This window comes from Larus michahellis, chromosome 1 (assembly GCF_964199755.1).
Source record: "Larus michahellis chromosome 1, bLarMic1.1, whole genome shotgun sequence".
In the NCBI taxonomy this organism is placed as follows: Eukaryota; Metazoa; Chordata; class Aves; order Charadriiformes; family Laridae; genus Larus; species Larus michahellis.
The window spans coordinates 160,331,057-160,347,091 of record NC_133896.1 but is presented as its reverse complement, the minus strand read 5'-3'; the positions used below and the strand labels follow the sequence as shown (position 1 = coordinate 160,347,091).

General features: G+C 47.7%; 1 protein-coding gene across 1 annotated transcript in view; it reads right to left on the bottom strand.

Moving 5' to 3' along the window:
* The window catches only part of EFNB2 (ephrin B2), a 45,203-nt gene extending 34,724 nt beyond the window's left edge, over nt 1-10,479 (bottom strand). The window contains exon 1 of the mRNA XM_074561799.1: nt 9,340-10,479. Coding sequence (XP_074417900.1) covers nt 9,340-9,467 — 128 coding nt within the window. The 5' untranslated portion in view covers nt 9,468-10,479. The remainder of the gene's footprint in view (nt 1-9,339) is intronic.
* Between the last annotated feature and the right edge of the window lie 5,556 nt (nt 10,480-16,035).

The window sequence follows — 16,035 nt, the reverse complement described above, 5'->3', positions numbered from 1 at the left end:
CTGCTGCTCGGGCGGTAGGTAAGCAGATGGCAACCACCAGCAAAAAACGAAAACGCGAAAGGATGCACCACTCGAAGAGTGAGAAGCGCAGTTACGTGTGCTTTCAGCAGTGCTCGCTGCATAGGTTCCTTAAACAAACTGCTTCAAACTTGCAGAACATCAAAAGCCAGATGGGTCTTCCTGAATGAATCCGCAGGCAAGGAGCCAGGATTCCCGTTTGCTGCAGAAATAGGCCTGGACTTGATTTGAGTCTTCTCAGCTCTGACAGGCTGGAGTCTGGCAGAACTCCCAATCCAAAATAAAATAGCATTCAATTGCAACTGGGCTTTAACTAATAATAATAACAATAATAAATTTTAAATCCTTCTTATTAGCTTGAACATGCACTTCCCTTTACAGTGCATTGTTCACCTTTCCCGCCACTGTTCTTTGCTTTGGGTACCTAAGTAAATGCACTATTCAAACAAAAGCTAACAAAACAGTGAAAAGTAATTTGCAGCAGCACAGATCTTTCAGCCTAACGTATCATTCCACTGTCTAACCTGTCCTCCTGCGTAAGACAAGCCATATAATTTCTCATTTTCTGTGGACACGTGTAAAACTTGATTATGCTTTAAAGCGTAGACAGCCCTGAATCCTACTCAGTAAGGTTCTGTAAATCCTATTTTAGCCATTAACCACCACATCTTTAAAAAGAACACTATAGAGGTTGAAAACCCATCTTATGATTATGTATAGGCCATACATTAGGAATGATTCACCTAGCAACATAATCCTCTACCAGCCTTTATCTTTTCTGGCTTGGAACCTACGTTTAAAACCAGAAGAAAGCCTAGACTATTACATCAAAGTTTAAATCAGCTGCATTATAATTATCGTGCTGATACCGCAATAAACACTGGGTGTTGGCTGGACAGGATTGCCAAAAAAGATAGAGGTCCTGCCCTTATTTGCTGTCATTGACAATGTATATAATCACAGCAAAGGAAAGTTCTCTGCATCACAGTTAACGGGGGGCGGAACTAGATGTTCTTTTTCCTTGAGTAAAATGATAGATTTTGATCATTTTAAGAAAATTAAAATTCTGCCTATAATGAAAAAAACAATTATAATGTAAAGCCCTTGCAGGCTAATGTAATACTCACTGAAAATCGCTGGAGGTATTTTCATGGAGTTGAACAGGAGCTAAACAGAAGCCTGGAACATGGTTATCTACTTGCAACTAGAAATATAAAATACTAAATGGCATTTTTTAAATATGGAATTTAAAATGATCTCTTGCAATTCTGCATTTAAGTCTGCTCGGAGACTTTTGAAAATCAAGCTCAGATTAAACATGAATTCACCAAAAAAAACCAAAAAAAACCCAACCGTAAAATACCAAGCGATTCAAAATGACACTGAAGACACTGGAAGTTTAGGGAATGTCTGTGTGCTTTATAGCTTGAGTTTTGAAGATCTAGCTGTCCTTGGGGGCGGAGGAGCAACGGCAAAAGTGTTTTTTGTTCTGCCATTTTGTTTTCACACTTGGCTTTCTGAAACATGCTGAGCGCAATGTGCTTGTTTTCTCCAAGCCTCTGACTGCTTTGGGTTTGGGCTCCCCCCCACCCCCCCCCCCACCCCAGTTAGGGAACAGAAGCGCAAATTGCAAAACCTCTGTGTTCGAAGTAAATCTTCCAGTTAATGTATGTCAGTGAAAACTATTTCAGGAGAGGGGGAACCTGCAAAGGATTCCCTGTGGGAACTGGGAGCCCAGGATGCGCTCCATAAGGAATTACCCACTCCTTCTTCTGCGCCCTGCCAAACCTACCCTGCCTTATCTGGTACGTTTCTGAAATGTGACATGACAGGCAGGTTCGAAAGCTAAATGTTGGATAATGGTGGGCAAACAAAGGACATCGGTTTTTGCATTATTTCTTTAATTACTTTAACCCTTGTTCGAACAGAAAGCATAAGGCCAGAGTAATTCAGCTTCTCTCTTTGTCATTTGCCTGCCATAAATATGCACCAGTCTGCATTTGAAAAGCTGAAGGAGGCCGCAAGCTTGCTGGACATTTATCATGCTCTGTTCCCTGTTAACAAGCAAATACTTTAGTTGAATGGCCCATTAGCAATCATTGTCAAATGCAGAATGCAAGGTGCTTGGATGTGACCGGCCTGTAAATTAGATGAGGGTGCCCCTGCGCTTTGGAGAATTTCAGCAAATGAATTGGATCTTTTGATATAGATTTGTGAAGGTTAAGCTGCAAGAGAGGAAACGTATCTGAGCACTTCAGGCCCCGTAGATTCTGCCAATCTGTTCAGCTCCCTATATGCACTTGTTTATTTTTCATTTGTTAAATCACATCAGCAGCTTGACAGTTTTGGTTCTGGAGTTCCCTTTTCAGTCAGAATTGTGAAGCTTTCCAGCTTACTATGGGGTAGGATAAGAATGATAAATTCAAGCATGTAATTAACATCTTTATAAAAAAAAAAAAATGAAAAAACCCAAAACTTAAAAAGTGTCCGAGTTACTGCCAAACAAACAGCATGAATTCCATTTTGCCGAGCTCATCCCAGGCTCATTCCCACTAAAGAAAGACACAACTGTTATTGTAGGCTTCAGTGTTTTTTCCCCTTATGTCTAGACTCTGACTAACAAATGCAGAGTGCTTTCCCCCCCCCCCAGCAGACAAATGAGCAGGCAATAAAGTAAATATTTCGTTTGAATCGTACCCCTGATTTGCAATGTAATGCTGACTTTAAGTTGTGGGTGTTTACGGCTGTCAGTTGGGTAGAAAAGCAAGTCTTAACTATTTAGAAGGCTCTTTAAGAGAAAAGGCAAGGGAAAAACCCAAGAAGCTACACTAGGAGAGATGTTTTACTACCTTTACGGCTGCAGATTGCTTAAAATAAATGACAAAACAATGGCTAAATTGTCTGCCGGCTGAACTCAAGGGGGCTGACAGCAAACTCATCCCAATGATTTTAAGGTGGGGAGGAGGAAGGGGGGGTAAGCAGATGCTTATCTCATCCATTTCTATATTTCAGGCCACCTTTCGGAAATAAATACCACCTAGAGACTAAGCCAGATCAATCTGGTTATCTGCAGCTTTATTGGTAAATAGGAATGGATGCTGGTTTGTTTGTGGGTTTTTTTATTTCTTTTATATTTTTGCAGGATGGGAAACACAAGAGATGCTGAAGCATCACCTGGCCAGGGCACAGACAATGCGGCGTGTTTATCTTTGCTGCTCCCATGGAGTGGGAGATGGAAACCACAGCCTGAAACACAGCTGAAATCAAAAGGCCTGTGTTTTCTTTCCAGATAACCCCAGTCCTACCTATCCCCTCTGCTCTCTGTTCCCTGCCAGCATGCTCCTGCCCGAAGCCCAAATAGATTAAGGCAACAAACCCCAAGCGCGGCTAATTCTTCAGAAGGGCTGCTGCTAGGGCAGGAGTTAAAAAGGAAAATCTTCCACACCTAACAATTGCAGCCATCTCAAGTTTTAATCGGTCCCCATCTCGGCAGAAAGCAGTAAATGAAATCTATCTTTACCATATTATACGCCACCAATGAGCAAGAACTGAGCAGCTTTTCTTTACTGCTTTAACCATCCCAAGCCACAAGTAGGCCTTTCATACTTTCTAATCCCGGCCCCCAAGTTTTGTGCGGTTCTCACATAATACCTTACAGCCCGGAGCAAGGCCCTTAGTTTCTAACACCCCTTTCAGAGACGTGTCATTTCTAACATCAAGCTAATCTATATGTTGCCATGGCATCACCCTTTATCTGCCTTTACATCTTATGAACTGCATGGATTTACCACATTATTTTTATCTGAAAGACAGAAAATGGTGGTTTTATTGCCATACAATCAGATTACTGCTGCTAGTTTCTCTATGCCTTTTTACCATACTTCAATCAAAAGGGATCAGTTTCTTTATACTCTGCCCTTGATTTACATTACATCTGTAAAGACCTAGTCTGGGTTGTAATCCCCTTATTAACTATGACCAGGGTTGATTTGCCTAAAAATAAAAGCAAATTGTGTCAGACCTTTTCACTTTGTTTTTGATTCGGAACTACAAAATGGATTACTAAAGAAATCTTCAGAGTTCACACGGCTGGTATAGTACTGAATTTAAAATGAGAATTAAACAAGTTAAACATGGGAGCTGTGTCAACGGTTTACATTTTCCATCATGGGAGAAAGGCTGAACTGCGTTTGTCTTTGTGTTCTCTGGCTTTAAAGAGACAATGAAGCCACAGGAGTTTTTCCAAGCTCTTCTAACACTGTCCATTTGCCATCCTCCCTTCCTCTGCTTTTCATGCAACTCCCCCCCCACCCCCCCAAAAAAAACCTCTCCTCCCTTGACACTCCCTCCCCGCCCCCCAAAAAAATTCCCCTCACTCAAGACAGAGTTCTGGTTAAAAGTCTATATTCCGTGGCACTGCATATTTTAATCAAAATATTTCAAGCAGTTTAACATTCCTATTGAAGTTTCCACAACGCCTCACAACGAATGAGCTCATAAGCAAATCCATGTAGATGTATGATAAATGACCAGAAAAACAGGTTTCTTTATGTCAGCAGCCAAGGCAGGCAGACATTAGGCACACAGGAATAACATTTTAATCACCATTTTTTTCTCAGAAGAACACTTTCTTCTCATTTGCAACAAGCAACTTCAAGTAGTGCCGGTTGCACGACACATGAAGACCAGATTAAAAAAATATATATATATCTAATAATAATTTAAAAAAGCCCCAGAAGCAACCCTGGCTCTGGCTGCTGCGCAAGGCTGAAAGGCCTGTCTCTGCCAGCACATCACGGCAGTCACCTCAGGTCCTCCGCTGACTTCCCATCACAGGAACCTTGGCTGAATTTGAGATGGTCCTGAACATCACACCTAAAGCAACGTGATCTCCTTACAATTAAACATGGAGGGGAAAAAAAAAAGGAAGAAGAAAGGAGGGAGGCATTCTTGTGTGTGGGAAGAGGGAGAACTTAAGTGATTTTCGCTTGACTTTTAGTCACTGCCTTTCTAAAGGCAATTACTTCATTAAACAAAGTGAAATAACGTAGCACAGCTTACAGATAACATGCTTTAAGATAATTACTATAAATAATATAGCAATTATACTCCACGTATAAAAGGCTGGGGAAAATAACCAGCTCAAGAATTCGGCCTTCAGTTTGTTCTGAATTCATTTTGCTAATTCACTTTGTGCTCGGGAGCCCTGGCTACGAATGCCAGAGATATCAAATGGACTGGAAGCCACCACTCACTCCTCGCATTAGCATGCCAAGTGTCAACAGCTATGTTTTGGGTACAATTTAGGAGCATGTGTTTAAATCATTTTAACCTTCCACTCCTGTTTCTTCAGCTTGAAGCTGTAATTGCTGAGGTTAGAAAGTGCGGTCCCGTGACATGGGGCTCCCAAATAAATTCTTGCCTAGCCGAGAGGCTCCCAAACATGTTGTCGTGAGGTATCGTTTTAGCAAGCTCTTTGTGCTCCGGCTGGCTCGCCTGTCCTGTGAAACAACGGCTGTCCATTACCTACAGTTTATCATCCTGACAAAATGTGAGGAATGTGGATGTGAAAGCACTAACAATTCCACCCCTGGTGCTTTCTCCTTTTTTCCCCCCTCTCTATATTAAAACCGACAAGATTAACCCAAATGCAAACTGCAGAGCATAGTTCAAGGGGCTATTCAGGCGGTAGTGAATGTGCATTTGTTTACCTACAAAAATAAGAATTCCAGATACAATGAGAAGCAGTCTAGTCTATATGCTACTGAATAGACCATTTAACAGGGTCATCAATTGTAGTTTATTTTATCAGTTTCTGACATGTTAGCATTCATTCAGAGGCGGGCTGTGAAATATCCCATATATAACTGGTTATCGGAAGCAGAGGAAAAACAGCTATATAACCTAACTTAATCAGTGTCAAATGCACCACTTGTGAGGATAACCTTCCGCGTGTCTCTAGGGAGAACCGCTTGGCCCACAGCACGCAGGGAATAGCGACTCTTGAGGCATAAGCGATGGTTTTTTTGAATGAGATTTCTCTCCCCTTTGACTAAAAGGCGCCCCATAACACTACGTGCCGCCCTGTGTGCCAAAGGCGGTGCTGAGCCCTGGTGAGGTGAAACTGAGGTAATCCCTGCTATCTATATACATTGTTTATTTTGGCAGAAACAACACAGGCAGAAAGTCCCCCATTAAAAAGTGTCAACAGGAGTTAAGTCTACAGAGTAATTTTTCTCTGTGTTTTCGAGATCACGAGATCTAAGGTTCTCCAGATGAGAAGTCTGTAAAGTCTACCAAAACCATCTGCAACAATGACGTTTAACCTCCCAAGCAATAAAGTGGCAGGTATAATTATTCTATGCATGTCACTTAAAACACACCTCTTGTGATTTGACCGAGGCAATGAAAGCAGATCTCTGAAAAGGGAGGGGGGGGGAACAGGGGAGGGAGCTCTGTGTTCAAACAGCTACCGCATGCTCTCCATCCCAGACACCTGCTGGAAATTATAACCTCCAAACTTCAGTGCAAAACCAATTCAGCTTATACATTCACCTTAACCTAAAATTTATTATTTCATACTCTATATTAACCTGACTAACAACTTCTCCCAGCACTTAATTGCCTACCTGTGCAGCAGATTTATGTGTTGAGGCTCTGAATAGAGTTAAATGCACAGCTTCCCTGAATAAATTAACCGGCACCACAGATAGTTATTATTTCAAACCTAGAAAGGATCTTTATTATTATACTACGCCAAGACCCATTTCAGCAGCTTACTTCTGCAGCTAACATTCAGCTTGAATCCAGTGTGAGGACAACCTCGTCTAAGGAGAAATTATTCGGTATCCTTCGGGCAAACAATTGTGACAAGAATTAGTAAGAAATCCTGCTCAGAGAAGTGGAGCTGTCTCACCGGCAGCAATATCGGTAATGCATTTGTAAGCTCCCTCAAACGACGGGCCTCCAAGTGGCCTATAAATCACTAGCCCCAGCAATTGAAAAGACTAATTTTAATAGTGTACTCCTTCACTGTGGTGATTAAGCCTCAATGAATCACTCAAGAAAACTCAATTACATCAACAGCAGAACCTATTTTTAAGCGTGCATTTAAGTTGAAAAAGTAATTAGATATTATCATTAGATCTACCATTAACAACATTCAAACCTTTTTTTTGTAATCAAATAGTTTAGAATTAGCCAAATGGAAACACAACTTGTATTTGATAAAGGAACCGTATCCCCAGGCGCTGTAAGATGGGTTGAATTCAGCCGCTCCGGATACTTTCATTTCACTGATGGCTAATAAAAGCTACCAAGGTAAGTTAAAAAAAAAAAAAAAAAAGCGAAAGCAGGTTGGAGCTGGCAGCGGAGAGGCCAGAGCAGCCTCTTCTGCATTGGAAGAGTGACCTCTGTAGGCATAAACCCATCAAGGGCTGGGGATGCAAAAGCCTTCCCCTTCCTCCAAGGCTCAGAGCCTGTTTTCCACCAGCACAGCAGGCCCACTAATGCAACGCAACCCCGGCTCCCAGCCTTTGACTTTCGAGAATTCAAACAGCATTATAAAGCCCGCTTTATAACCGGCCAGGTCGCTTTATTCTCAGATGTCACGTCGTACCTCTCTGAAGCCAAAGAAAAGCTTTAGCAATGTAGCATCATAAAAGTGCAGAGCCAGAGACTGGAGCTAAACTTTGTTTTATTTCAACTAGCTTCCCACCTGGTGCATATATAAAACGATCATTTGTCACACAATGCTAGGAATAAAAACACTGAACTGAGCAGTCCACAGCATTCCTGTCAGTTTCCTTTTTTTTTTTTTAAAAAAAAAAAGAAAGATGGGAAAACTTTTATGCAAAGGAATCTTACAGAGATATAGAAAATATGTCCATTATTGAAAAATACTGGCAGAAATCTGCAGCCAGTTTTTCCTACAGTGGGAACAACGGTAGGCAATGATGACTGTAACGCAAGACTACTTGATAAACTTGAAATGCTACTCCCAATTCAAACTTTGAAATCTTCAAACTCTTGGAGATCCTGCCACCTACACAGAATTAATCCCTGATCCAGGAAATACTCCATTATTCTTGTCTCATCACCACCTAACATTTCCTCTAAAAAGTCCCCCGGGAAAACAAGACGTGTACTTACTGGATTTAACAGGAAATTCTAAATTCAATTAGCACAATGCATATGGGTTGCTTTTAAATATATATAATTGAATATGTAGCATGAGTTAAAAGAAATTTTAACCCATTTCTGGTGTAAAACTTCCTGAACTCATTACAGACTATTTCTTCCTATCATGATTTTTGTTCTCTAAAATAGTGGGTTTAATCACAAAAGTTCAAAGGATTTCACAACTGAACAAAGCCAACTTTTATTTTGCATATCAAAAATGAAAGCAGACAAAAAGAGAAGTAGAATTAGTTTTTCGTCACTGACTCTGATTTCTCTTTAGAAAGACGGCCCACTTCCCAAAAAATTCCTCTTCCCAATAGCAGAAATTTTGTATGTTTAAGTAAAGTAGTTTTGTGGTTTTTTGTTGTTTTTTTTTTAAAGGATATGCTTCTGTTTTAACAGTGTGCTTTGATAGTGAAGTCCTGGGAACGCATGTACTTTTTTGCCTGGATTTGTTAATGAAGAATGACACTAAATGGTTGTGTGATGGGTAATGCTTAGTTCATTACTCACTGACATGTGCCTTGATACCATCAACTCCACAACCAAATTTAGCCCTGTTATAAGCAGATGTAACTTCGCTGAAGTCAATGGGATGAGTTTGCATCTGCAGACGGAGAAGTTGAAGAGGATCACCCTTCCCTGGCAGCCCAGCGCGGCCCGGCTCCGCCGACCTCCGCCGCTGCTCCGACCCCGCGCAGGCGGCGGCGGCGGGGCGGGAGGGGAGCCCGCACCCCGCCCGCAGGTTTCAGCCTGCTGCTGCCGCCGCCCCGCTCATCCCGCTCCGCCGCCCCGTCCCGTCCCGGCTCTCCCCGCCCCGTCCCCGTCCCCCACTCCCTCCCGGGACCCTCCCGCCGGGGGGCAAGCGGCGGCGGGGCAGCTCCGCCGCGACACGGACCACCCGCCCCGGGGAGGGCCAGATCCTGCTGCCGGCCCGGGCTGAAGTCCCCGGCGGCCGCCGCCGCTCGCAGTGTCCCCCGCCCCGTCCCCGTGGCTCCCGGCGGCCGCGGCACCGCGTGTCGTGTCCGTCCCCTCCACCCACCCCGTTCCCCTCCCTCAATTCCCGCGCAGCGCCGCGGAGGGCAGCGCCGGCCCCCGGCGGGAGGCGGCGGGGGTGGGGGGAGCGGGCTGGAAACTTACTTGGGGTTGGAGGAATTCCAATATATGGGGTCTAAAACGATGGACCTCGCCAGTGCAGTTCTGCATAAAACCATCGCGACTCCCCAACAGTACTTCCAGGCGGAGGCGTCTCGCCTCCGCGCTGCCATGGTCGCAGGCGGCACCGAGTCCCTCCCCGGAGCCTCGCCAACTCCGCCGTGCGCGGCTTCCCCGCACCTGAGCGGCGACAGCAGGGCGGGTGCCCGGTATCCCAACAGCCGGGACGACGGATAGGGAAGGAAGAATATCAAAATTTTAAAAAAAAAATAATAAAATAAAAAAAATCACACGCGAAGGGTCGACGATGCACTTGGTGAGAGCTGCAGGCAGATCTACTGAGTCATGTATGCCGCTCGCATGTGGGAAATTCTCCTGCGAGGTAAGATCCACGCTACCTCCGAAGTAACGATAGCAATAACAAAAAAATATGCAAACGCCTCAGTCCTTCCTCTTACTGGGGGTCTCCCGGCTGCCTTGGAAGATGCCACTCAAACTGCCAACTCCCATTTGGATCCAGTGCGCCATACACGTTCACAGTGTCTAAGGCTCGCGTGAAAAGGAGTAAAAAAAAAAAAACACAACATAAAATAAAAGAAGAGGTGGTAGGAGAAATAAAGGGGTTGGGGGAAAGGGACACAGCCTCGGCAGGAGGCTCCTCCTGTGTGTCTCTCACTGCTCCCTGCAGTTTGCAATCCGCACAGGCACCAGCCCGGGCTGTTTCGGGCAGCTCGGAAGCAACCGCGAGTCAATAAATCCACTCCGAGAGTCAGCTCCCCCGGTCCCGGGGAGGCGCATCCGCAGGGCTCCGGCTTTCCCGGGGGAGGCACTGCTGTCCTTGTCGCCGGCAAAGACCCGGGAGCGGAGCAAGGAAAGAAAGAGGGGTCGAAAAAAATAATAATTAAAAAAATAAAATAACAATAAAAAACAAAATGGGGGGGGGGGGGGGTCGCAGCGTCAAAACGTCCCTCTCTCGCTCTCCCGTTGCGAGATCCGCAGTGCGCGCCGCGGCGGCAGGAGGAAAGCCGGGCGTGGGACTTGCGCGGCCGCGCAGCCCAGGGCGGAGGAGAAGGAAGGAGGAGCGGCGCCAGCCGCGGCCGTTCCCCACCGCGGCGCCTTCAGCCCGCGATGCCGCCGCTCCGCCGGTGGTGCTGGTGCTGCCGCCGCGGCCAGTCCCCGGCGCAGGAGCGCGGCCGGCGGCAGCGCGCCGCCGTAGCCATATAAGCGCGGCCCCGCCGCCCCGCCGCCGCCGCTCATAGGGCCGCCGCCGGGCCGCCGCGCTGGTTGGGCGCCGCGAGTGTCACTTACCGCCGCCGCGGCGGCGGGCGGGGCCGCGCCGAGCACAGCCGAGACGAGCGGGGCCGGCAGGTAACACCCCCCCCCTCCTCCCCTCTACCCCGCCAGGCCCGGCCCCGGTCTCGGTCCCGGCCCCGCCGCACCGCGGGAGGCCGCCGGGGTGAGGGGGGTGGGGGGAGCCCACTCGCTCTTAGTCACGGCGGGGCCGGGCGGGAGGCAAAAATATAAAATGCAGTAAAATAAACCTCCCTCTCAAAAAAAGTCTTTGCTGAAATTAAGTGTTTTTCAAGTACAGAGCGGGGAAGAGCCGGGGCCGGGTCTCGGCTGGCGCGGAGCTCCCCGCGCAACTTTCTGCGGGTGCCCCGCCGGGGGAAGCGGGGACCAGGGGGCTCTCCCACGGCCGGCCCCGGGCTGGCACTTCCCACGGGGTCTCGGAGTTTTCAAAGTTTGTCAGGTTACGCGACAATTAGCCACGGGCCGTCCCCAAATAGAGACACGCGGAGCCCCTTCAAAGGGATGCGGAGCGGCGCGTAACTAGGGGCGCGGGGGCCGGGTGCGGGTTCCCCGCCTTTCCCTGACGATCGCTCAGCGCTTCGTCCTTCCCTTACACACTTTTTTTGGGGGGGGCGGGGAGTATTTTTCGGATCCGGTTCTTTTTCAGACACCGCGCATCGCGGCGGCACCTGGCCCTTTAATTTCATTTTATTATTAATTTCTGGCCACAGGGAGCTACCTACAGGCAGCGTTGGAGATGCTTCCCCGGCGGCTCCGCAGGGTCCGCGCGGGGTGCGGAGGGCGCCGGGGGGGGAGGAGTGGGGGGGGCGGCGTGTGTGTCTCCAAGACCCCCGCGGGCGCGCCCCGCCGCCGCGCTGGGGGCCCGGCGGCTCCCGCGGCACTTCCACGGGGCCACAGCTCCCACTAGCGGCCAGCGCTAGCCCTCCGCGGGTGTGTGGGGCGGGGGGGGGGGGGTGGTGGTGGTGCAAAGCGGTCCCCCCGGGTGTCCCCCCCTCTCCGGGGCTCCTTCGCGTCCTGCCCTGCCCGGCGCCTTTGCCGTTCCCCCGCAGAAGGCGGCGGGCGGTACAGCTGCCCCGGGTGGTGGCTCCGGGCCGGGGAGGCGACACCGGCGAACGGTCCGCGCCGAGCGCTGTGCGTACCGTGGTTCCACGCCGATGGTAGAATGTCGCAGTCGCCCCTGTAAAATGAAGGGGGTTACCGAATTTCTTCCAGTCGGGATTTCTTGCCAAAATAGTATCTGCAGAAAGGATTAAAAGTTAAATCCCAGGAAATTACGGCGCGCTCTTTCTGTCATTTCCCTACCTTTTAGTTAAGGCATGCGAAGAACGCTACAAAATACCGTAATAAAGAGCCAATTTCGTATAATTTTATTCCCGAAGAAATACGGGCATTTACTTAAAAATCGGGTTAGTGGTGATGCTCGTTCGGCTTTTAGACGAACGCGGAGAAGCCCTTAGAAGGAAAACGACTGGCACTGTAATCTACTTCCCCGATCAATTTGGAAGAAAATGATCGCTTTCCCCCCGTCCCCCCTTTTTAACTAAGCTGGTGTTCCAGGCGTCGCCGCCCTGCCTGGCAGAGCCCGCTCGTCCCGCTCGCGGCAGAAGGAGAAGGAGATTTGAGGCGCGCTCGATGCCCCATAGATTTTGTGTTAATTGTGTTTGGTAGTTCTCTAATGAAATCTACCACTCAAGAAAACAAGGAAATCAGTTTGCTTTTCACACAAAACATCGAAGACGTTTTAAGTAAACTGCTTAATTAAATTTAATTTGCAGTGAGGAAGGAATTGCAGATCCGGCGACGCAATTTGGTGGAAAAAGATCTGATTCCCAGGACGGAAACTTAGCACTCAAGTGGGAGACAGAGATTGGGTATCTATGCACATCGAGGGGCATCAAAGGAGAGCTTCGCCAGCGAGGGGAGGAAAGTACTTAATTATTAAACTTTTAAACAAATGTGTGGTGTGTAGCCAGTCGTGAGCCAATGTAAACACTGAGCCTGATAAATGCTTCTAGCAACAGAGACGTGTAAAATAGGTTTACCTCAATTTTGCAGTGCTGCTGCTTCTGTTTGTTTTGAAGCAAAAGGTTAGGAGCGGTGTTTTGTAAAAGCTGTGAGTAAACGGTGACCTCTAACTCTCCGTATCCTCGCTTTAAGTAAACCAAAGGAAATGAAGAGCCCTGGTATTGTCTGAAAATATCCTCCTGTAGCTAAATATATCACTCGACTTCCATTGTCCAGCGGCTAATCATTTTACGTAAATACAGCTGTTTTACTCTCCTCTCCGGCATCCTATTGATGCACGCTGTCGGAGTATAAAAATCCGCGTTAATAAAATCAGTTTTAAGTAAGAACCTAGAGAAAAACGGGAACTTATCTCCGAGATAACTCAAACAACAAAGGTTAAGACATCCAAAGAAATGCCGGGTCGGTGGCTACCCCGAAAAGGTCACCCAGTTTGCCCGAGGGGCCGGTCCCCGCGGCTGTCGTCGGGACCGGGGGCGGGGGGGGTGTCTTTCTGCGCCGCGGAGTTATTTGCGGGGCCGTGCCGGGAGGCGGGGGCCGGGGCCGGTGCCGGGCGAGAGCGGGCGGCGCTTGGAGGGACCGCGGCGGCTCGGAGCCCCTCGGCAGCCGCGCTCCCTCCGGTGTCTCCCTCTCCCGCTGCATCGGCCTCCGACTTTCCCGTCTGGCTTCCAAGGAGCGGCGGGAATCGCCACGGACACGGAGAAAACGTGAGAGTACGGGTCGGGGAGAGGGTTTTTAAAGCAAAAAAGCCCGCAAATATTAGGAAGTTAGCAATCGGCTTTGGCCGCAGCAGCGGCTCCTCTGGGGGCTATTTCAGGAGGAGGTGCCGGCAGATATTTCGGGTTTCGCGGGGAAGGCGGTTTCCTGGCAGACAAACTCGCAGGGGAACAGGCTTCTGCGGGGAGGAAATCCTGCCGCGGCCGTGGGAGCCGCGCCGCGCTCCCCCTGCGCCCGGGCGGCCCGGCTCGGCGGGACGGGGTGGAGGGATGGATGGAGGGAGGGAGAGGTGGAGGAATGGAGGGAGAGATGGATGGAGGGATGAGCGGGGCCAGCGAGCAGGTGAGACCCGCCTTTCCCTCCACCTTCAGGGAAAAGCGGGGACTTGGCCATTTGCACCGCTTAAACCTTTATTTCCTGTACTCCAGCCGGCCTGACAGCAAAAATCGGGTTTATCGCCGAATAACTCGTTTCGGCTTCTTTCAGACAGTAATTCCATCGATATTGGCTCTGACCCTACGAAATCTATAACAAAAAGGCAGTTAATTTCAAAGGGATCAGGATTGGGCCCACAATCCCTGATTCTCTTTTAAACGTCAGTCTAAACATTGGGGAGCAAGAATACAGGAGACATGAAATTTTTTATTCAGTGGAAAAGCTCCCTGTCATTCATCATTACTTGAAAATTTACCAATTTTGGAAGCCGAAAAGAGATAACTCCATAGATACAGTTACTGCTAAATTTAATAAAGATCATTTAATAATTATTGCGTGATTCATGCACACTGCTTCAAATGGGTAGTTTATTGTTTGTACAAAAGGCCAAGTGTGCTGGATACTTGAAACAGCTCCTAAAATATCATTCACACTATAACAGCGCACTTTCTGCACTTACAGTAGAGTATCTATCTAGATGTTCATTTGTCTTCTCCGTGTCTGTTTTGTAACGGCAATTTTGGTTAACCATCGCTTCTTAGAAAATGAGCTTGGCTCCTCCTGAGCACAGCCATAGAATTCAAGCAGCCTCGTAATAAAAATCAGAAAAGAAGTTGGTACATCCTAACCGCGCATTTTAATTCACCGTTTGACTCATTTTTATACCAATTCTCAGTATCACTCCGTGAAAACAAAAATTATTCCATTAATTGGTGGTCCGCAATGAGATATGGGGGGTGGGAAACATGACCTGGGATCAAAGCCCTGCTACATGACCAGCCTTTTGCAAGGGTTTATGTCCCCTTGCGCAGGTGGCTAACAAAACAGTGGGACGGGGAGAGGGGGACAGCCCTGAAATGCACGCATTTAGTGGTACTGGCATGAAAATGGAGCAGAGATGCGTGAAAGTCATGGTTCAGCTCCAGCTGGACTGGCCTGTTGGTCCGAAACCATACCAGCCCCGGCACTTCGACCATATCCTCCTGCCTTGGAATGAGCCTCAGGCACACAGGCAGCTCCCACAGCTCCCTCCTGAAATAAATCACCTCTGCCACGCAAACCAAAAAGTCATTATCAACCTGAATTTTACCTGAACTTGCACTGCGCTGAGACCCTACAGTAACAGAGCTAATAATTTTCCTCCTGCTTGCCAAAGGGACAACACATCCTCAAATACTCTGAAAACGTTTAACGAGATACTTCATGCAGTTAAGAGTGAACCACAACTAACACCTTCATATTTGGGGTACATGCAAAAAACGGCACAGAAACTCAAAAAATCATACAAGGGCACGTTAGTAGCATGAAAAAGAGGGGTTTACAATCTTCAAGTCAGCAAGGGCAATAGGGTGAGGTGTACGAGGTGGCACACAGCTTAAGAGAAAAGGAGAGACGATGAAAATAGATCCTTCTTTTTCAAGACAAGATAGGAACGGATGAAGTATTGATACTTTAGTAAGGCAATACCGACACATCTGTCTACACGCAGGTACGCAGTTGCTTGGCAGCTTAGACATCTCACCAGCCTCACTGTCTCTGCTTTGCTAAGCTTCAAGGACACCAGCCCTCCGATACATTTCACAGCAGTCAGCTTTCCACTTGCGCTTGGAAAAATGATGGCGATGAACATGGGAAGTTCAAAGGGCAGTTCAACAAATCTACAAAGTAACAGCACGCTGCTAGGACACTGCTCCAAGGCCTTCCACTCTCTCCTGCCTCCGCCCGGTAGATGCAGCGTTTGGTATTAAAATAATTCTCCAGGATGTTTATGATCAGGGGTTGGGAAAACTCAAGATCTCTTCTGTCATCATATAAGGGAAGTGAAGATCGCTCAGGGCATGTGGCAACAAAATGACGACTCCATGGGGGGAAGGGCAGGACCACCCCCCACCCCACCCCCACCCCCCCAAAAAAAACCACAACCCAAAAAACCCCAAAACAAAACACAAAAAACAGAACCAAAAATTGTCTAACCAAAATTTGCAGTTGAAACTTCAAACTGTAGTGAAATAAAAATTAAACTCCCAACATGATTTCTAACAGGAATTTCTCTAGGTAGGTTAATGCCCTCACGCAGACCCACCCGCACAGCTCATACTCAGTTTAATCACTACCTAACTGTCACTCTATATTCTAACCCGCTTTGCATCACATGGGTATCGAGTCTTAAGGCAATGTAACATCACAAGTTCT